The sequence below is a fragment of the Temnothorax longispinosus genome, chromosome 7 (assembly GCF_030848805.1).
Source record: "Temnothorax longispinosus isolate EJ_2023e chromosome 7, Tlon_JGU_v1, whole genome shotgun sequence".
Lineage (NCBI taxonomy): Eukaryota > Metazoa > Arthropoda > Insecta > Hymenoptera > Formicidae > Temnothorax > Temnothorax longispinosus.
Genome location: NC_092364.1, coordinates 2501331 through 2525163, shown reverse-complemented (window position 1 = coordinate 2525163; position 23833 = coordinate 2501331). Strand labels below are relative to the sequence as shown.

Here is a 23833-nt window from a genome sequence, read left to right as displayed (position 1 = left end):
ATTTCGTTCGGGAGAGACCACGCGGTCCCTCGTACGTACGCCCCGATCTCGAGAGAATCGAATCCCGGAGACTCCGTTGCTGCCCCAAGTGAGATTTACTTCCAGCGGATTCGGAGCTAAATTCGAAGCTAAATTTCCTGCCGCTCCCACTGATATTTCTAGCCCTTCCGCGAACTGGAATTGCGATTTTCTCTCACGGATTCGCTTCGGTCTTAATCGACGAAACGTACAAATACACGCGGCGCGTAAATTTATCTCGGAAAAATTATGCGTTCTTTATTAACAGTTTTCCCGCTTAAAGAGTGACTCTGAAATAAAGAAAAAGAAAATTGTGGAATCGCATAAGCAACAAAGAACGTTTGGACAAATCAAAGTATTTTCCGAATACTTTGATTATACAGGAATATTCTGAGCTACGTATTTTGCTCACGTTTCTTTCTATATAATTTTAATAAAAATTTACTTCACGTGATGTTTTGACAGTGACTTGTTGCTTCTTCTAGCTCTTTAAGATTCAGAATGCTTTCCGTCCTTTATTTCATTGATCATTCTTGTCCTCAATCGAAGGAAGGAAACCATCAACCGCATTGAATGCACATTCCAATCGCAAGGCTCCTCAAGTCAATTATTTCGCCTCTATTCCCACGATTTGGAATAACGTTCCTTTCTTTATTCACGGAGATTTCTTTTTCGAAGAAGAATCTTATCGATCGAAAACGATTGTTTGGCTGAAGAATGTACTCCTCTACTTGGCGTAATTATGGAGAGACACTCGGTGCGTCGTGCCGAAAATAGTTCTGCGAATTTCGTATAATTATGGAATTCTTCTTCTTCGTGCTGCGAATTCTTGCCGATTTTACGAAACGGCAGGAATAATTTCGTGTAAAAGAGAGAGGCAGAGAGAAAAATCGATGTTTTGATGCAAATAACTAAATAAAATCGTATCGGCGAATATCCATCCTGATCGTTGATACGTCAAAGTAACGCAAGGAAATTCGATTTCGGTAACGAGAGCGGCTTCGAACGGCGTATATATAATTATGACGACGACGGCCCTTTCCCGAGGAATCCCTCGTCTCGAGGAACTTCTCTCTTTCGCTTCTCCCTCACGCGGCACAGAAATACACCGCGCCCCGCGCCGCCGCCGTCACCGCCGCCGTCGCCACTGCCGACCGGAAGCGCATTTCCAAAAACTCGCTGAAGGCCGTCGACACAAAAACAGGTTCCCGGCCGAGCGGCTATACCCGCGCCCCACGGTTGCCCGAAACGAAACCGCCTAAACCGGACCGTGATTTAAATCGCCGATGCCGAACCGGGACGATCTCTCGGCTCGTCCTCGCCTAGGCTCGCCGATCTGCTCGATCGCGATCCACGTTTTATCCCGTCGCGATCGACGCGATCGCATCACCGTCGAGACGCGCCCGATATGTCGCCAGCCTTGGAAAGGCGCGACTCAAATTCGCCGTCCGAATTCGTCGAAAATCACACGAAGATGCGAAACTCGAATCCGGAGTTGCGAGACACTCTCGGCTCCTCTCGAGACCCACGATTCTAGCTCTCTCGAGATCGCAAATCGGTTTCGCACCTCATCCAGCGTTTCGCGTTTAGAGCGCGGATCGCGTACCGTTCTCCTCCTGTGAATCAAGTACGCGACAGGCCGACCGTGACGAAAATGCATGCTGAATCGATCACGACGAGTAACGTGCTCCGGTGATCCTTCATTGATTTCACGTCCGCGATACCGATATATATATATATCTGGCACACTGTCCACACCGCGCAATTGCACGCACGCACGTATACACGCTTCACCACTGCATCACGTTCCACGGATGCAGATGCACGTTCTCGTGTGCCGCACGCGCGTGCACACGGCCTTCGCGTGCGTACACGACGATCCAACGCGGCGGTAGCCGCCTCTGCGAACCCTCCCAAGATCGTCCTTTACCTCTCGCTACTGTCTGAGATCTCGACTGAGAGATCGGATTTTCGGGAACTAGAACCGATGGACACGGGGGTCCTTTTGCCAGGTGCGAAAAAGGAAAAGAAAGAGAAAGAGAGTCCTGGCGACGAACGCGTTCGGTTTCTCTATCGCCAGGTCGACTGGCCGAGGTAGAATCGGCCGAGGACTGCAGGGACGCAGAAGGACGGAGCGGTGACGGAGGAGAGACGGCGGTGTTTAACACACAAGAGTGGTGCGAGAGATGGAGAGAGAAAGAGAGTGGGAAAAAGGGGGAGATGGAAGAGGAGGGTGGAAAGAGAGAGGAGAGAAGGGCGAAGAGAGGAGGATTGGGTTCGAGAGCGTGCCGACACCGGTTTTGCCTGGTCGGTTCGCTTAGTTGGCAAGACTACAGGTAGAGGTCGGCTTCAACATCTTACCCTTTTGTGTGTGTGTGTGTGTGTGTGGGTATGCGCGTACGCGTGTGTTTGTGGGTATTGTGTGGATACGAGCGTTGTGCGCCCGTGGGTGAGCGTGTGGGCGCGTGTGTACGAGCGTGTACGCACGCGGGGCCCCGGCTATGAGACATTAACTGGAATATGACACACCTTACACCAGCTGGAATTCTGCTTGTCGCGGCCTAGGTATCCGCTTTCCGTTTCTCTATTCTTTGTCCTCGAACCATCGCGAGACCGGGCGGGATCATCCGGGCAAAATCGCCGCCGAGTTCCAGACGAGGCGCGATACGAGACATGAGACCCGCCGCGCCGTCACGTTTCGGCCGTATTTAATTGCGCTTTCCGCGTTTCAATTAAAACGGACACGTATATACATTCGGGATTTGACGGAAGGGAGAACGGCGCGGAGGTGGAATGGGAGATGCAGCTGAAAAGACCCACAGACGACACAGACCCGTTCCATCTGAATCTTTTGCCCGATAGCAGACCGATGAATCAAATAAAAATATTTAGCCCTCGAGGAATTAAAACGCTATTGATATGTTCGAGAAAATCTTACTTCAAAGAATCGCCAATTAAAATCTCGTCATAATAAAAATGCATTTCGAATTCATTAACGATATAGAGATCTCATTACTGGTACTTCACTTTCGAACGAATTATTTCGTATTAGATCATCGACATTATTTTTTCAAGGAATTCTCTAATGAATATTTTTGCATTAAACTGGAGCAGTAATTTGCAGGAAATTACTTTGGACTTTCTATATCTTACTGCTATCTCTTTCCTTTTTCCTCTTGTTTCTCCTCTTTGGCTAGCGGTATCTGAATACTTAGCCGCTTCATTAAATATAGAAAGCCTAAAGAGGTGCAGCTGAAAAGAGCGGACCTTATGATTCCATAAACGGAATGAAAGTTGACCTTGAACGGTCAGAAAAACGTATGATGGAAGAAATGTGTGTTCTGACGCCATATGGCCGGTTCAAAGACCGGCAAGTGCAAGATGCTAAGCACACTCTGGGACCGATAGATTTACAAGATTAATAACGTTATTTCCATACCGCGTGAAAGATCGGGACTGTGTGTCGCTATTTACTTTCCTACGATATATCATCCACGCAAGAAACTACTGTTCAAGGTCTGATAAAACTGTCGTAATCTCGAAACATCAGAATTTTTAAAGACTCGCGCCGATAAATTCTTCGTAATACGTCGCTCGTAACATTTTCTTCTATCCTTCTACAGGTCAGATTTGTGGAGCACATTTGCATATGTGTGTACGTATGCGAGCGTGTAAATGTGTATGCGTATATGCGTAAACTTGCAATATACTTCGCTATTTAAATGTTATATCTTGAATTCACTCTCGTTCTCTCCGCCGAAGCGGAGAGCCGCGGGTTTCCGGCGCGCGTTTCCAGAAAGAAAGTCGTTCTAATGCAGCTCCCATTCGGCGCGATCGGAAACGACGGCTGCTGCCCGATGATTCATAAACTTTCGTAAACTCGTACAACGATCTCAGAGCGAGATCACGCGGTGAAACAAATCGCGGCGGGTATCGTTCCGTCGCGATCGGTGTAGATTACCCTCGCGCGCTTTATATACCGATGAGAAAAATCGCGCTCGCTTCCCACACTGCGTGCCTCATTACGTATGAATCTGATTAACCATCGCGCTGAATCCGGACGAACACGGATAACGGATTTGAAAGGGAAAATCCGACGAGGGGGCTGCCCGTACTACTTTTCGACCGTGTCGACGAGAATATGAATCGCGCCGCGTGAAACGAGGAATGCGAAGACGTTACCACTCTTGTTTGTGCGTCTTTTTTGCGCCGCGATTCAAGCCGTTCCGAAAGAATTTCCGATGAAACAGCAGATTTTTCTCATGAAATATCCATCATCATCTCACAATGCATTTCCACCGAAAGCAGAAGCGCACAAAAGAAGATTACACGAAACTAAGAATTTTTATACATAACGCGCGCAAAATTTGACAAAGAAACTCTCTTCTCCGAAGTCGTATCGAAAAATGATCGCGATGATAACGTTAAGTGGATTATTCTGTATAAAATCGCAACACAAAAGATAACTCAGTTATCTGGACAATGAAGATCTTTAAAGTGGTAACTTGCGAGCGTAGACCTTGAATTATGGGATTAAATATATGAAGTACACGTAACGTAAGCGTGCAGGCAAGCAACCTTGCAGTCGCGCCGAGCAAATGTTTAGGAATGTAAAACGTTCGTGGATACGTATACACGACCAGCGCATGATTCAAGCATCCAGAAAAATTCTGCCGCGCGTCGTGCCGCAGAAGGAAAACCGGATCCCAGAATCGTTATACCGATCGCTTTATAATAATCGCTTGCGTAAAGCGTCAACGTTGATGGGGATCGACCGACGACGTCGCGTGGGCGCACGATTTTAACGTTAATAAATCTAGATATTATGCCGACGTCGCGTCGTGTCGTCCAATCACCGTCAATTCCGCTGTACGATGCAAGAGACGTAAAAATGCCGACGTAACGTAACGCGCGACGTAATTCGAAAATCGGTGACTATCTAGCAGCATTAATCTATTGCGGCATTCCGCTCGCGAGCGAACAACACATGCACGCGAGAGCGCGTGAAATGCGAAAGAGTGATGAAAGTCGCGGCGAGACGACCGGGCACGCTCGATTTGCCAAGGAGCAACGTCATTCACAGGAGCAAGAAAGAAAATCTTTCGTCAACTCCCTTTGCGGGCAAAAACCTATCGCCAACTTCGGCCCCCGACCAATCTTGAGGACATTTCCTGTGGAATGCGCGATTCAGGTAGATCTAGGTACCTGCCGCAGGCAGGCGGCAGGTAGCCGGCTTCAACCTTAGCAACCGGACGGAAGATAAGGCGACACGAGGGCGTGGTGCGTATTTGAAGATCTCTCGTCTTATACCGGGTGTTCGGCCTCTACTGGATTATTATATTCTAATAATGTGAAGGAACACAGAAGGGGGGGGGGAGATAATAAACCGCTGATTGCGTCTTGACTTGTAATTAGACGCGCAATTTCGCGCCTTGCGTCTGTTATGTTCGCACATATTAGATTAGAGTTCTACTTGCTGAGTAATCTAAACACGAATTACATAAATCCTACTCTCTCTGTAAATGATGTAAAAAAAAAATATCGAAACTTATTGAGACAATTATTGTGGAAAAATCTTAACGATGACAAACTGCAAAATGTGTGGCAAAATTAAATCAATCTAGTTACCACACTTTTAACAGAAAAGACCAAATTGTAATAACGAGATAGTGTATAATAAGTATAAATTTATATAATTTTCTGAAAAAAAAAATCGAAAGAAGTGTATCCCCCCCATATTTTAGTATTATGTTAATATGTTCTTCATCTTGTTTTCTAGAAGAAATAATAAAATTATAATGATATTCGTAGAACGATATTCACAGTCGGATTTCGTATTTAAGATCATTGTAAATAGTTTGTAAACTCGATCTTAGGCAGTCTTAAGATTCCATCCAACTAATGAAATAACCATATAGCATTTCTTGACAATAAAATCGGGCTAACCATAAAGTAGCATTTAAATCTAAGCTGCAGCTTAGCATTGAGTTGGTTCTTTCTAAACGATGTCGAGTTTTCCTCGAGATCGGAGATTCTAGGACACGTTGTATAGCTGTCACGTTGACCTCCCCGCATTTTCACTTGTCCGTTCGTTTACCTGTGCATTTAATGCGATTGGCAGCGTATGCTAGCCAACACGGCCGCGGCCATTGTGCTACAAGATAAGTAGTGATGATACGTCAATGGAATCCCTCTCATACCTTATTCTTGATATATTTTTATTTCGATCTATTTTGAACAGGGTTAGGTAAGTTAATTTTTTTTAAACTAAGTTAAGTTAAAGTTAACAGCCTTCAAAATTTAACTTATTGTTAGTTAAGATACAAGTTAATCCATAATAAAATTAATTAAATTAAAAGTTAAGTTAATAATAAAAAGTAATTAAAAAGTTAAAAGTTAAATTTTTTAATTTCGTGACTTCTGGGCTTCACAGTCTTACAAATAACGGAAATAACAAACGTCACTTTATTTGAAAAAAGAAAAAAGTGAAAAAACATACTTTACATATTATTATAATTAATAATTTACCTTGATGTGCATTCTCAAATTCGAGTTTGAAGACACTGATGCCGATATGTATTTTTTCTTGGGTATACATAACAAGCACTGAAATGAGCTGTCCGGTAATTTTCCGGTTTTTTTATCTTGGATGTCGAACTCAAAAAAATCGCGGCGAAGGTGAGACCACGTACATAGCATGCTTTCGCGATCGACTGTGGATTGCGACAAATCACCCGAATAGGAAATATCGAAATCTTTTCCGTTCGACGTAGACGAATTAGATTCGTCATCACTCATTGCAGTACGTACGTTTTTAGTTTTTAGTGTTTTTACACAAAATCTCAGAGACTCGCGATCGCTCGTAACTCGTAATGACTGCGACCACGCGTAAATTGCGTGAATTTCACGATCAACGTTTGGTGTAAACTGTAAAGAGGTGGGGGCCAGATCGACTATACTGCGTTTAGTGCGTTCACGGAGATAATAGTGCTGCGACTAGCGTATACGAAATGGGCCATTCTGAGCTTTGTGCGTGGTCAATTCTTCTAGAAACATACAACAAATCACACTACACGGAATATGGCTCGTTTTGTATGTAAACAAATTCACAGTTGAGTTCGAGAATCAAGGCCTTATACTGTTAAGCCCGGTGTCCACGATGCTAGAACTGTGTCCAAATTTCGGTTTAAGCCAATGAAACTGCTACTTTTCTGTAAGAGCTCCAAGTTGATTGGCTTAAATCGAAACTTGGACACAGTTTTTGCATCGTGGACACCGGGCTTAAGACCGGTATTCATAGTCGGATCTTATATTTAAGATGTTATGAATCAATCACAGAGCCGTATTAAAAAAGTTAAATTAAAAGTTAATAGTTACCGATAAAATGTAACTAAGTTAAGTTAAAAGTTAAGAGTCTAAAATGTAACTAAGTTAAGTTAAAAATATTTAACTTTTTAACTTAACTTTTATCTTTTTAACTAGACACTACCCAACCCTGATTTTGAAACTTCCGAAAGCGTACGTGAGACTAGAGAATTATTTGAGATTTTCTCATAAAAATTTAAGTACTAATACTTTGTTGGCATACCGCACTCAAAACAAATATCTATGCAGATACCTTTTTCCTGATACAGAATTATTTATAGATTTAATTACAGATTTAATTATAGTTACAAATTTAATTACAGGATTTGAGACAGATTTTTCGATCTTCAATCAAGCGTTTCTTACTCACTTTAATGAACACTGCCAAGAATTTCTTTTCGACATCGAATATACAAATTTTTGATAGTGAAAAGAAGCGGCGTTGAAAGTGTTAACAAGGTAAGTAAAAGCGCAGTAATTATTGCGGCGTCGTTGGAAAGTCGCGAGATATAGAATGCATATTTCACACCTGTCGACACTCGTCGAAACTTGTTAGAAACATTCTGCCTACGACATTACACTTTCATTCTTTCACCTTCTTTTTCAACTGCTTTTATGAAATTATACCTACATAATTAAACCAAAATCCAACACGGAGTGCGGTTCTATTCAGGTCTATTTACGCCGCGTTCGTTAAAGCGCGGTAGCTCTCTTGTTGTTCTTAACATTTTTTTGCAATACTCCCTTTTCTCAATTTTTCATATTTAAAAATATGTAGAAACGAAGGTCCCTGATTAAAAAGACACGTTAAAGCAAAGTAAGGCGCTCATTTAAACTCGGACTTACGCAATGAATCCCATAACGGAAACGAACAGAGCAGATCACCATAATTAAACATGTGTGCTCTTTTTTGGATTTCCTGCCCTCTTTATGCAAATATATACCTGCAACATGTTTTGGACTACTCTATAAAAAAAAAAGGGCGAATAAAACCAGCGAATGATAATTGCACCGTGCAATCCAACATGCGAATACGCATGTCTAAGTACTCGTGTGTGTCAGTTTATGCGGTCACTTCCCGTGAAATTATATAGCCGCGAGTCCACTCTGACACGCGCAAACACAGCGCGACTCGTATTTTCGCCGCACATTTAACATTAAACGTATGTAGCTGTCTCATCCTCGCCACATCTCGTTTTCGCGATAAATATCCTCTTCGTGTTGCGAAGCTAACGGATTATCGTATTTAGTTGAAAACGCGCGCCGCTAAACAGAATGTATAATGGTTGACTCTTGGAAAGGGTCAACTTTGAACTGCGTATTAAGAATATGATTAATAAATGTATCGCAAGCGGGTGCGTATACTGCGTATCAATGGAGAAGGCACGTTACTCTCAATAACGGCAGCGCGAACGGCGGAAATAACGGAAGAGAATAGGGAACGCCGGATAAATAGCTGGACAATCCCCGGTTCACGCAACGCTACGCACGCCACATACATTGCGACATAGATGCGTCGACGTTGTCGCGCAAAACCGCGACCGTTTCTCGGACGCTTCGGTTTACCGCAAAGAAGTGTAATAGATTTTACACGGAGGAATTTTAAAACCGCCGGGCCAGTTTCAACGCCTGTTCGCAAGGGGATACAACACGCGCCCTATAGTGTTTCAAGAGAGCGGTGCTTGAATCCAGTCCGAGGAAATGCTTTTATCTCGTCGAGGAAATGCATATCCCTCTCTCAGCAGCTCGCAATGTCTCAAGACCGGATAAACGTCGTTTACATACCGCCGGCGTAACTAACGCGCTGACTTATGCGCTGACTTGAGCGCCTGACACCGATACTCTCGGTCCTCGATTCTTCGCACATACTTGCCTTGTGTTTACGCCGATGCAGTTTCGAGCGGCGCGTACCGGCGCCGAAGAGGAAATCGTCTTTCAGCAAGTGCGCGTCGCGCGTCCTGCTCGTATTCCTCGCCTTCGACGTGGCTCGTCTCTTCTTGTTCACAATGTGCTTCTTCTTTTTACCTCGAAAGATCCTGCGGAAGATCTTCATATTGACTCGATGTACCGCGCGAGCGGACTTTACTCGAATGCAACGTCGACGAAATGACAATCACCATCGAGGACCAATTATCCATGTATTAAAATAGCACTCGTTACTGATTGCGTAAGGTTCGATCGCGCGCCGGAGGATTCTGTGCGATCGCCTCGCGATCGAGGATAATTAATGAATTCACGTGAAAACTACGCCCGGGAGCGGCGAATGTTCGATGCCCTCGAACAATGTGCGACAAATCACTAAACCACCGTCGCCGCCGCCGACGACGCGTTTACACGAAAGCCCATGGCGTTACTCATCGCGATGCGCCATGTGCCACGGGGGCGGTTCATGGCTTATCGACACGCAGCACTCCGGCCAGATCGACAACGCGTTCAGAATTCTCCCGTGATTTCCTCCGCGACCCGGCCGCATGACGTTCGATCGATCGATCGCGCGAAGCCCCACACACGGCACGTATGTACGTCGCGCTTCCGTAACGCGGAAAGAGTCCGCGAACACTACTCGGCGTAAGTCCCGCCGCCCGCGCCGGCTGGCAAATTGAGTTTCACGGCCGGATAATCTCTGCCTAGCTCTTCGTTCGCTTCAACGTGCAACGCGCAGTTCCCACGCGATATTCCGCAGCAGATATTATTTCAGTGACTTCTTATTATCACAAGACACGGTAAAGGCTGCGTTTCTGATAATACGCATATTCTGAGCCTTAAAGCGTTTAAGATATACTGCATTTATCTAAAAATTAAACTTGCGCCCTTTGAAATTATTGTCCTATGTATACAGCGGAATATCCGGGAATATCGCAAAAGCAATATCCTCTTTTGCATACATATACAGTCTGTATATTATTTTCTGTATCTTGAAAATTATTTTTTTATGCTATAAATAATTATCTTCTTCTCTCGCACTCTCCTCTCTTCTATTTATCTCTTTCACAGCTTAGATATCTTTGAAGGCCTTTTACGCGAGACAAAAGATTGTGTTTACCTTGATTCTTGATTAATGAGGTCATCACACTTCTCACCGCATTAATATCAGTTGCACCGGATGCACTGTTAAAGGACGCGCGTATTGAATTCTGCGTACACGAGAAATGCAGACAAAGTGCTACCGAAAATGTCAACTTCGAGCCCGATTCAATTTTTAACTTTGGCTTTCTCTTCGTTCAACTTAGAAAAAATACGGTTTGTCGTTTTAGATAAGCACAGCTTCTCGGATTTCCTGGCATCAATTATTCATAGTGATAAGTTGGATTAATAACGCAGCCAAATTATACGTTAATAACGTCAACAAATTTTTTGGTAACAAACGTTAAATAATTAATTAAATGAAGTGGTAGCGTTATCGTCAAGGAGCTTGAAGTGTGAAAACCTCACAGATTTAAATCCATATTGATATACATCATTTTTCTTGCTACTTAATGTTTGCAATCTAACGAGAACACGAATGGCGACTATCATAAACTGTATCATTTTAATCATTCTGCACGTAGCCTACTCTACGTTTGTTGATAACGTTAAGATCTATAGTAATCAGTCACACGGTTGATGTACAATTGATTGTAGATTTTCATACGATATGTCTGATCTTGTCCCTTATTTTACGATCCATATTTTTCTTAAAAGAATTTGTATGATAGATTTATTATAATCTCTTTTCTAACTTTTTGATGCTAGTTATATGCGCTATTTGATACTTCAAACGTGTGATACTTCATTATTCCGTTAAATATTTTTCTATGACTATCTACCAATATTATCCCTGCTTGTTTATTTCTACAAACATAATGACATTTTTAAATATATCTAAATGCAATCTATATTATGTACATCACGAAACTTTTCACGTTTCTTTGATTCATTACAAAAAATCATTTTGAGGAAAAATAAAGGAATAATATAAGTTGACTTTTCTGTCGAAGACATCATCGAGTAATAAACTCGGTTTAAGTAATAGCATTTATCTTAATGAAGATTATGAACTTCAGATTGTAGTCAACTCTGCTTTATATACTGCAACGCATATTTGTAATCGGTTTTTCTCCATAATTCAACCTTTGTTCTTTCACGTTAAATGATAAGCTCAATAAATTCCGATTTTCGGTGGTTTCAGACGGTTACAACTGAATACGTGAGTAAGCAACGAGGTGTGTTAACTTAAAGATAGATAAGAACAACGGGATGTGTTTGTGCAGCCTTGACACTCTGAACAATATACGCTCGAAACATACAAAAGAAAAAACATGCATTTTTATAACACAATCTCAGAATTGACGTGAAAAACGAATGTGTAATGTTCGTTTTTCACGTAATAACTATGTTTTACATATGAATGCATGGTTGCAGTATACTCCCATTGTTCTTTTTATCATACATTACCATTTCACGAAGGAAAATTCATGAGATAAGCGTAAATGTTTACGCAACGAGAATAAATTCCGTTAATCATTAAATACAAAGTCTCGTTAATTTCTCCTTTCGTTAAATTTCTCCTGGCAATTTTAATAGCTAAGATTCAAACTGATATGCTATCAAAGTAGATCTTCTTCGAATTAAACCGGTAATGACATTTCTGTTTTTTACTTTAGAACCTCAAAAAATTCTTTTTTTATTTTATTTTACCACAGCTCGAAAACTAAGTATATGTGTCTCAATACAGTTGCCTAAATTGATTCCAAGCTTACATTTCTCAGAAATACTGGGACGCCGCATATGGAGACAGGATTGATGGACAAAGGATAATTGAATAACGATTTCTATTTTTAACGCGCGAGATGTAAGTACGCTATTGCATCATTTGCATACCGCCAGTCTGTGCGTCAATGGCGACAAATATGGACCGTCTATAATGTAATGAGATAATGATGCGATATCTCATCGCCGACAACGCCCATCAGAAGTATATATCGACACATTTGTTATTACATACATTGGCACAACACATAGAGAGACTTATTCTTGTTGCGTACACCTTTACGCTTACCTTGTGAATTTTCCTTCGCACTAAGCACTTTTACTCTACCTTGCAACACGGTAATATGATAAAAAAAGAACTGCGGAAATACATGTACAATAAAACTTGATTATGAAGCTGATAAATGAGATAAAAAATTACGTCAATGAATTTTGTTGGATAAAGTATATTATTGCAGTAATAAACGCAATTTTTTATTATCTAGTGTAGATTATCTTCTTGCAAATAACATTCGTATTCTCTTTTACTACTAATTTGGTAAAGCTTAAAAAAAAGGCATTTTATGAATATATAAATAATGTATAATGCTAAAGTTAATATTAAAGCATAAATATTGCTGAACTTTTTTTGTGTTAAGATAAAACGCCAAACAGAGTATGTATTTTAGTTAAAACACGATCAATACTGACAATACTCGCAAGAATAATGTACATACATCTTCGTTTTCTTTAGCAAAGCTTTGTTTTGCGAAAGCGGACTGTCGCGATTCCTAAATGTCTGCGTCTCCATATTTAGCTTTCGGCTTATTTATTGCTTCGCGCGTGTAACATGTATTCGTTTGTCGCTAAATATGCAAGATAACAAATACACTTCGCGTGTGTCAGTCCGACATTTACGAATATAGAGATAAAAAATTCTACGAACCAAATATATAACGGCGGACAAACAAAATTTAATATAATACGAGGAACGTGAAATATCCCCTCTCGTAAACTTCATACTCTAATTTAACGAAAACGAAAACTCGAAAGAAACAAAAGAGCTCTTTAAACTCTTGAACAGTGACTTTCTAGACAAGTGAGATTTGTTTTTCACTCACATGTTTCTCTTTTGACCTCTCGCGGGTAAGGAATGTCTCTAATTTCACTTCTATCCCCGCGCGCAAACATTTTCCCAAGTCTCAAAGCGATTTAAGTTAAACAGGAATATATTTTTAACTTGAAATAATTCTGATAGCGTAAAATTCTTTTACTAATTCTTTTACTTTACTTTCGATTAATTTTTTCATTAGGAACCGCTCTTTTCAACTATATTACTAATTTGAAGACAACCTAATATATATACATTCAAACAAAAAACGAACACTTTCGAAAAAATATAAAAATGACAATAATAAATCATAAAAATATGTATAATTCTGGAATGTAAAATAAAAGTTTTTTTCCATTATTACTCCGAAGCTGAACAACGGAGCCATAAAATTCATACAAAAGATAACTGCTGCTTAAAATAAATATGTTTACTAGAATAAATACGTTTAAATGCCGTACACACAAAGACTGCAAGAGAAACAAAGCTTAACACCGGATTCAATTAAGAAAGCATCCTTTGCGATTTATCTCACAATTTCGCATCCTTGAGCCCGATCTTATGAGTCATAAGTAGTACTAACATTAAGCGGGCATCTTTCACGCGACAGATAAAGCGAAATCTTTAAAACGCAGTCACAGGTGGTACCAATGACACGCGGATGGTATCAGACACTTTTCTGGGTACAATGATAAGCGTTCGTTCGAGATAAAAAAAATCGGCGCGATATATAACACGCATCGGTATAACGAGCAGGCTAAAGAACGCGGCGTGGCGTAGTGTGAGACGCATCTTTTTGCGTTTGATTTACTTCGTAGTTTACTAGCACCCTTGTTCGTGATAAATACGAGTTAGTGATTCCTCCGCGACGAGAATCTTTCCTTTCCTCTTTATCTTCCAAATCGATCCCTCAAATCGTACCACAATGACAATGAGCACCACCATGACGGCACACGTCAATAATGACGCGACGTCGAAACTCTTTGTTACCTTACCGGATAAAGAAAAACAGCACTATGTGTTACAAGTGTCGAATAATCCCGGCTCTTTCAGCAAAGGAAAAAAGCGCTTTCAGTTTCTAGTCACTTTGTGCGGTGAGTATAAAAAAAGGTGAATTCGTTTTTGCACATAAAACATCCTTAACTTTTGGATATCGGCACGTATTTCTAACACTCCGCTAACATAATTCAGGGCCTTTCGACTAATATATTCAAGATCACGTTTATAAAATGTTCTAATATAGGTCCGACCACTCCTTCATATGTCTTAAATTAAAGGAGATGAACTGTGACAAGTAAAGCTTGAGTTAAATAGCGTGAATTATGGACATGAACTCTATTATGAGCATAATGATGATAAAGCTGTCTGTGCTAAAGAATGGAAAGGTAACTCTACCTTTTTATAAGTAATATGGATTATACTCCATTATACTCGTAATAAAGTTCATTTCTAGCCATCAAATTAGGGCTTTATTAAAAGAGATTAATCATGTGCGCGAAAATCAATTACTGGAACTCGATGTCCTTCCTGAAATAAAAATTGCGCAAGATCTGAGAAATTGGTGCTTTATCTTGTCAACAGTGTATAAATATTATCATTAAATTTTTTATCACGGAATATATGCGGAACTTAATTTGATTGGAGATAACGTTTTTCTCCGCTTTATGATTCGCGTTATAACTTTGGACTAAATATCATAATGTCTGTCCAATTCTTTAATTTCAAAACTGAGCACAGCTTGCTTTACTTCTTTATTATATGTATAAAATGTAATTTTAATGCATCCAATATTAATAATTGGATATTATATTGTGATCAAAGAATCAGTACACTGTATTACATATAAGATAACGTTTTCTTATCAGGAACCTCCTCACACAATAATTTTAAGTGGTTCCGAGTCAATTTGACAAGATTATAAACAATAACAAGTGAAACACACACAGAATCGATATAAATCTTACAAATAAGAGAAGATGCCATTTTCAGGTGGGCTGTATTTTGGTAGCTTAATAATAATATTTCTGTGGGAATTTTGTATATTTTTTCCACTCACAAGTAAATACATTTTTTACTCACAAATAAATAATAACTGCGCGCCAATTATTTGTCGGTCTTAAAACACAATTTTTTGTTGAAACAGTAAATCCACATTCTTAAATCGATTTAATTGATTTAACTTTTGATGTTAATAAGCATTCTATTTTTAAATCACTGTAAAGAATTTATTGCGAACTGACAAATAATGGGCGCGCAGTTTACTGATTGTGAGTTAAAAAAACCGAGTTACAAAATTCATAAAGAAATATTATTATTAAGTTACCAAAATCCAGCCCAACCAAAAATGGCATCTTCTGTAATTAATTGTTATTTTTATAAGTTGCGCATTCTGTCGTGTTAAAGAAATATTTAAAAACTCGTATAATATATAATAAATGTTGTTACAATAATATCATAATCTTATTATCGGAGATTCATAGAAGTATCACAGTGTCGCGTGTTTTGACTTATTAATCTTTGTCTCATGCAATAAATATTTTATGCTACCGCTAAGCGGAAACATTTTTTTAATATTTAACTGCAAAATTTTCGGAACATACACATCTAGATATAAATTTCGCGTCTCTCAAATTTTTTCGGAACTAAATTATACGTATCACTGTATTCGATGAAATTAAGAAAAACGTGATAAAAATTAAATTAAATTAAAATCACTTTATAAAATAAAGTATAACGAAATTTCACTGATGTATTTTTTATGCATGCTATAAAGTAAGAAATTATGTGAAGAATATAAATTTTAGCTTCTTCTCATGTATAAATATCAGAAGAAACTTGATCGCGTTTAACCAAGATCAATGTACTATGTCTCTCATGTTGCATAATACACATGTGTAACGTATTATAGCCGACAGGTTGTCTCGTGGGGTACGATATCGATATCATCTAAAGTGATCGACTTCTTCAGTATGACTATACCTATACCTATATGACTAAATCAGCGACTTATCTATGTCTACAACATTTATCACGAGAAACTTTGTGTGTGTGTGTGCGTGATCCTCAAGTGGTCATCTTATTTTTGTAGACTTTGTTGCATTGTAGATAATGAATGACGAAAGCCTTGCGATAAAACTTAATTCTTTTGTCTACACAGACATACTATTACTAGATAACGTACAAAATATATTTTTTTCAGTTGACAAAATTATTCAGCATGTATTCGATATTTCGTTTTAACGAATAAAGCATAGATCATAGATCTGTCAATTTAATAAAATAAATAAGCAAAATAATGTTTTTTAGAGCATTGTTTAGAGATATTGAATAATTTTCAATCATTCTCGACATCATCTCCCTTTTAATGCGGCAAAATCTCGCATACTTCGAGCAACAATTCTTTTAAATTAAAAAAATATTTCTTCTGACGATGAGTGTGTGCTGTTCGTTTCCAGCTGCGCTGGGCGGTATGCAGGCCGGCATAACGCTCGGTTGGACGTCACCGATCCTGCCGTATCTCACATCGGCGGAATCCTTCCTTCCGGAACTGTCCGAGGATCAGATCTCGTGGATAACATCCTTGCTGGCGCTGGGTGCCATTGTGGGCGCGGTACCGGCCGGCAAGATCGCCGATCGAATCGGTCGGAAATGGGCCATCCTCTTGACGGCTGTGCCGTTCACCACGTGCTGGCTCACCTTGCTCACGGCCGGGAACATCGTCAGTATATATGTCGCTCGGTTCATCGGCGGAATCGGCGCCGGAGCGGCTTGCGTCCTCGTACCGGTCTACGTCGGCGAAATCGCCCAGGCATCGATTCGCGGCGCCCTGGGCGCCTTCTTCCCTCTGCTCTTCTCCTCGGGGATCATGTTCTCATATGTGGCGGGCGCATACTGCTCCTACGTGGCCTTCAACATCGCCTGCTGCGCCATCCTGGTGCCCTTCGTCCTGGGCGTGCCCTTTATGCCGGAGTCGCCGTTGTGGCTGGTACAGAAGGGTCGTAAGATCCAGGCCGCCAAGGTGCTGACAATTTTACGGGGATCGCATTATGACGTCCCGGGGGAGATAGCCGTTCTCCAGGATGACGTTGACAGAATGGCGAACGCATCGGGCGGCCTCAAAGACCTCGCCGGGACTAAAGCTGGACGTAGAGCCGCTGTCACCTGCATAGGACTCATGTTCTTTCAACAATTGTCCGGCGTAGACGCGATTCTATTCTACACGGTCAGCATCTTTCAGGCGGCGAACAGTACAATCGATCCCTTCCTGGCGACCATCGTCATCGGATTCACCGAAGTCGTAATGACGATTTTCGTCGCTATCGTAATTGACAGGTTAGCGCGTGATAAATCTCAGATATATCTCTCGCGAATTGATGTAGAATTCTCATGAATAGAACTTCTTCAGATTTCTTGAAGTTAATGTAGCAGCCATTAGAGTTATAATAGAATGTTCGGCGATTATCCTAAGTTTCTTCTTTTCTTTTTATTATATTAGAGTGGCGAGTTAATTTTGTTCAATTTATTCGATTTCATAAACTTCGATTTTTAAAGAACAAACGAAAACAATTAATTAAATTTCTTCAAATATCTTGGAATTAATGTAGTAGCCATACGAACAGTACAATCGATCCCGTCTCTACTTTCTTCAGATTCGGCCGAAAGCCGCTCCTGGTAATATCCGGCACGATGATGACCCTTTGTCTGAGCGTCCTGGGTTACTATTTCAAGCTCAAGGATGAAGGAAGTGACGTGAGCAGCTTCGGCTGGCTGCCGCTGACCAGCCTCGCTCTCTTCAACGTTGTCTTCTCAATTGGTTACGGATCCGTGCCGTTCACGGTAATAAGCGAGATATTTCCGCCGGAAACCAAGGGTGTTGCCAGCAGCCTGTCTATCGTGGTGCACTGGTGCTTGGTGTTCGCCGTCACCAAGCTGTTCCCGACCATGGAGGACAGGATGGGCCAGGCCGCGACCTTCTGGACGTTCTCGTGCTTCACCGCCGTATCCGTGTTCTTCGCGTACTTCGTAGTGCCGGAGACGAAGGGCAAGACGTTGCAGGAGATACAGAGCAAGCTCAAACGAAGGCAAAAGTCGAAAACGGAGTGTCAGGTCGAACCGGTCTGAAACTACCGGCTATCCTGCGATCACCTTGTCGCACTTTTGCAGTGCTGAGATTAAGGAATGGTCGCTGGAGGTCGAAACGCTAAAGTCCTGATGGCTGATGGGGGAGAGAAAGACAGAGAGAGAGAGAGAGAGAGAGAAAGAGACACACACATACACGTGTCTTACACTTTATTTTTTCTTTTTTACAAGAACGTATTTATCGTAACTGACCCAATTTGCAGAGTTCCTTATCTTTTCTGCGCAATTATTGTATGATGAACGACTTTCAAGTGTTGTAAATACCACCTATATATAGACGTTACATTTCTTTTATATGTTGAATAATCTTGTTGTTTTGAAAAATATTTTGTGTTTTATACGCAAGATAATAATGTTATGTTTCTTCATTGAATTAACAAAATTTTGTGTTGCAAACGATGTTATCGACAAACCAATGTCCGAGTTAAAGTGAATTCCATCCACTGGATGTCACGCGCTACACGTTTATCACGAGAAATATAAGTGTGCTGACATGAGAAGTAGAGATGGAAATAGAAACATATTTCTTCACGCGCTAATCGCAAACTACGCACAGAACAATATTGCAATTGTTTTCTACCTTCTAGCTAATGTTGCTAAATAATAATGCAACAAATGATAATGCGAAAAACCTTTTTCGTGATGCTCTCAACAGCACTTATCTTTCTTATCGAGTCACGGTAACAGAAATGAACAAATACTTGCATCTCTTGGAACTCAAAGGGGTAATGCTGCAGAACGTTATTGCTTGATTTTATTAGGCATTTATGTTACTTTATATGCAAATTTTAATCTAACTAAACTTTTATATATGTTTAGCTCTGTAACTTATTTTAAAAGCGCTCAACTATTCCGACGTTTGCATATGCAATTTTTCAACACGCTGCATAAATTTTAAAAAGATTATGATTCGTTTCACGATCACTATAATAAAATACAAATATTTGATTGAGAATTGAGGTTTTGCATCAAGTAAGATGATGCCCTTTTTAACCCTTTTCTGACTTTTTTTTTTAAATTAATTTATGAACTGGCATTTCTTTATTTATCTGATATGTAATTGTAAAAAGAATTCCCGAGACATTAACGTCGCCAAATAAATTCTTATCAATTTTTATTAAATCCACTTGTCTTCTGCGGTCACTACTTGTTGCAACGGTAGAACACGCATATATGCCGCGTAATATCGCGTAATTTTCAACTGATAAGGCAATTCGGTCACCGGCAGAGATATTACGCTAAGTTTCACAATGGGGAGATTACAATGGAGAGTTTGATTCGAGTTAGGGATCAAGTTGGTATATATATGATGAGGCTAAAGAAGCCTTATTCTCCGCGTGTATCGGACGTACTTACAATAGTGAAGTGCCGTTTGCGAGGTACTTTTCGCAATAGCACATGCTTTGTACTCGGTTTTAACGCGATTACATCGCCTTACTTGATGCAAATCCTCGTTTCTGTATTTGCATATTCCCGTTATTACGCGGGTGATCGTGAAACGAAGCAAATCATAATCTTTTTAAAATCTATGCAGCGCATTAAAAAATCGCACATGAAACATTTACGGACTTCTTAATCAGATCAAAAGTGAATATTTTCTTAACGAAATTTCGTCACGCAATATTCCTCTTACAACTTCTTAATTTTTGTTAATTAAATATCGTTGCACATTAAAATCCTGCTTAAATAAAACCCTATTTTTATTTTAACACAGAATTCTGACTTCGACGCTTCGAATTTCAGACTCTATTTTAACAGAATCTCGACTTGGAAGCTCCGTTATCAAGATGTTTAATATTCAAACTTCAAAGACTAGAGAAAGAGACATGCAGATAAAAATCTTTATAGAGAATACTGTTTTTCAACAAGGAATTTATATTATCTCATTAAATACTCCTATTATCAATCATAGGCATGTATATTTTCGCGCAATAATCAATAAAAAAAAGATGACGTTAATAATTCTGTGCATTATATACGTAAGATTAATAGCCGCCACGCTTCTGTTGAAAAGAATATACGGAATCCCTCATGAAGTCATAAATAAATGAGCAGGCATCAGCACTTGCCGGGAGATGAGAAGTTCGCGGTGCTATAAATCCTAAGTAGGACTCGGTTTCCGGGGGTTTGAACAACTTATCCTTCATAAGTCCCGCTGATGACGTTCCACATTGTGGAGTTTCGTCGTCCCTTTCCGCTGTCTCTCAAGACTATTATGGTGCGGGAGGACACGCGAGAGGTGGATGAAAGAGAAGTTGTAATCACACGCTGTAAGGATGGTTGGACACGTAAGAATGGATGTGGAAAGCAATATCCGGCACATCCGTCTCTCCATGCGTTTAATGACAATGCTCTTTATTGTTGTTATAAAAATCCTTCAATCATTTCAGAATATATTTATTGAGAAAAGGGTACGCGTGATTTGTCAAAGCTCTTTTATATACCTATAATTTTCTAAGGAACGTTCTGATTTACGTAAAGAATATTTCGAATGGTTCTTTCTTTCCTTGAAAATCAGCGAACTGTATAAAATATATTTTTCGAGGTATATATCTCTCGTTTCTATAAAATACATGTAATATAGATTTCTTACATTATTAACAACTTTTGGTTCAGTAGAACTTCAATACTTTCACGCTTGTAAAAATTCTACTTATGATCATTGCGCGATGCATCTATAAAGTCATGTGTAAATATTTTATAAAATCAATCTATATGTTATACTGATTGATTCGTTATAAGATTGATCCGTTATAAGTTAACGGAATAAAATAGAAATATGTAATATTTACGTCGCGATTAATCCACGAAAGTGGTCTGCTATTCTATGTTCATAAACACGGGATAGCGTTTTGTCCTCGAGCTAAATCCCTTTGAATACTAAATCAAGGACAAGATATATTTCACAATTCAGCGCGGTTGCAACTACATGCCACACGAATGGAAAACCGTAAACAATGCTGATCACACATACAAAGGCGATGCATGCATCGTGGCTTATCTTACATCAGTAGCTTATCTTACAAGAAATATTACGAAGCATCATGCCGTGGGACAAGGTTTTGTAGGAACCATGTATCAAGATGTATGTTCAGACGCAGCTGTTATATATAATCTTCTAGTATCAAGAGGAAGCTGAGATTTTCTTTGATCTACATCTCGACGATCCCCTTCTCCCCCCCGACTAAAAAATAATAAAAAGTATATTTGAATTTTGAATATCGCAAAGATTCTAATTTTACACGAGGTTATGCTATAAAAATGGTAAATTACTTTTCTGCAAATTAAAGCAAAGACAAATTGATATTTCGAGATATCTTTGATGAGAATTGGAACATTCACAGAGAAATTATATACACAAATGGATATGACATACCATGAAAATGATCGCGCACTAATTGCTTGCAGCGCAGCAGCTGCATTTGATTGCGAGAGTTCGTAATAATTGCGAATTACTTCCTTGTTATGCGTCACCTAACTTCGGCGGTGTATTACGCTATTTTTATGTAAGAAATAGAAAACTAGATGATATTTCAACGTCACAGTAATTGCGAATCCTTTAACGACTATCTGTTAATTATTCTAAACAGTTTGACAATTGAATAAACTAGTCAATAAATTTCATTGTGAGAATCATATCCAGAATTTATTGCATTTATCCAACCCAATTTCAATCATCTTGGCCCTCAAGCTGGATGAGAAACTTATAACAAGATTACTCTCGCGCAACGAAAATACCTTCACCTTATACTCGTGGGAATGTACATTGAGATACTTTCCGAGAGTAATGTAGTATCCAATAAGTATTGAAATTCGCGTAGCGTAAGTCTGAGAGAAACGTATATCGAAATCCATATACGTTCGCGAATCAGAAACGTTATTAGCCACGCCGTACAAAGAGGGTACCACGTTTCACTCATCTGCATAATTAATCATCGTTACCACACACACGTTACCTTTGAGATCGAGCGCGGTTTCCAAATCGCAATATTGTCCGAGAGGTAAACGGCGAAACGAGAAGCATCGCTAATATCGCAATAATGAAATATGCGACATGGATTTTCCGCCCTGAATTATATATCGTTGGACAACGGAAATCCGACTAGATGGGAAAATCACGTTTAGCTTGAGAGACCAGGTGGAGGCCAGTGCAAAATAACGTCTCATATATTATCGGCGCGCTTAAGATTCTCCCTGCATAGGTCATACTTCACCTATTAATGTCACTTTAGCCGTCGGATTTATACTCCGCGGACCGATTATCTCCGTTTTAATTCAAGGGAAGGATAATCATTTAATAAAAGAGAAAAATATAGTTCCCAAAAGGGGAAAAGAAAACCTAGAGATCGTCTGTATTCTTCATCTTGATTAATCATAACAAATTAGGGGTACTTGATACTTTTAACATCGATTATTGGGTCGCCGTTAAAATATGGATATTGATAGAGAAAATATATTTTCAAAAAAACTTGAACATGAGTTCATCTCCTTACAATCCTATAATTTTCATTAAATTTGAAATAATTATAACAACACACACCGAGCATTAACGTTAATTAGTAACGCCTTCCAAAAGCTTAATTAATAAAGATCTTCGAACATTTAATTTTATTTACTAATTTGATAATCATGTGTCTGCTTGAGTTTCTGCTAAGGATTTTTTTTCTACAATTTATTAAGTTTCGCATCTCTATTTCTAGAGTTTTTACGTTTTACAATGTAACAGATTCCATAAAAGTCCGTTACATTGACGATGCTTTTATATTGCGGCATAATGATATACGCTTCACTAATGTACTGACGTACTTTATTTAATTATACTCCTATTCAACTTTCCGTCGAGATAAAATCGTAATAATGTCGACGTAACAACGTCACTTAAATTAATCATGGTTACTAAATCCCACTTATCTGAGGTTTTATTACGGCTATTATGTAAAGTTGAAAAAGTAAACGTTCTCTGATTTTCTCGGTGCACAGCTTATAATAAGATTTGTAACTACTTAGATTGCCGTAAGTAAAAGTCTTTATGCCGAAATTTTCACCTTGATGCTCGACCCTTATATTATACATTGCGTTAGATAAGAAATCGACGACGTTGCACAATAAAAAGTTTCTCTTATCTTCATTATCGGTGTGTATAATAAGAATCCTGCTTAAATTTATACCACGAGAAAGTTGAGGCGACGAACTTTTAGTTCAAAGTACCGCGGCTTTCATAATTTATAAGAAGAAATTTACTCGAAAATCTTGATAACATTATCATGTTACGCCGCGAAGAATCCATGTCACGATTTGCTTGGTATACGATTCGTGATAAGAGGGCCGCTTAAACTTAATCGCCCGCAAGCCGATCACCACAGCCGCCAGCTAAATCGTTGATTCTACCGATTTCGCTCACGGAAAATCCGTTATGCCCGATAGCGTTCGCCGCTCGATAGCGTTCGTCGTTATCACGAAATCCCTGCGTTA

At 39.7% G+C, this 23833-nt stretch overlaps 2 protein-coding genes across 7 annotated transcripts in view; one reads left to right on the top strand and one right to left on the bottom strand.

Annotated features, from left to right (window-relative positions):
• Positions 1–23833, bottom strand: part of Pyd (zonula occludens-like protein polychaetoid) — a 90567-nt gene that overhangs the window by 12535 nt on the left and 54199 nt on the right. The window contains exon 1 of one of the 6 annotated variants that reach the window (XM_071783537.1): positions 9257–10173. The exons of 4 other annotated variants lie outside the window; for them this stretch is intronic. In XM_071783537.1, the coding sequence (XP_071639638.1) occupies positions 9257–9436 (180 nt within the window). In that variant the 5' untranslated portion in view covers positions 9437–10173. Of the gene's footprint in view, positions 1–1948; positions 2098–9256; positions 10174–23833 lie in introns of those variants that run through there. One more of the 6 variants, XM_071783535.1, reaches the window with a different exon arrangement.
• Positions 12822–21985, top strand: LOC139816167 (trehalose transporter 1-like protein). The gene is made up of 3 exons (XM_071783546.1): positions 12822–14316; positions 16678–17554; positions 17872–21985. Exons 1-3 carry the CDS (start codon positions 14148–14150, stop codon positions 18341–18343), a joined length of 1518 nt encoding a protein of 505 aa, XP_071639647.1. The 5' UTR covers positions 12822–14147; the 3' UTR covers positions 18344–21985.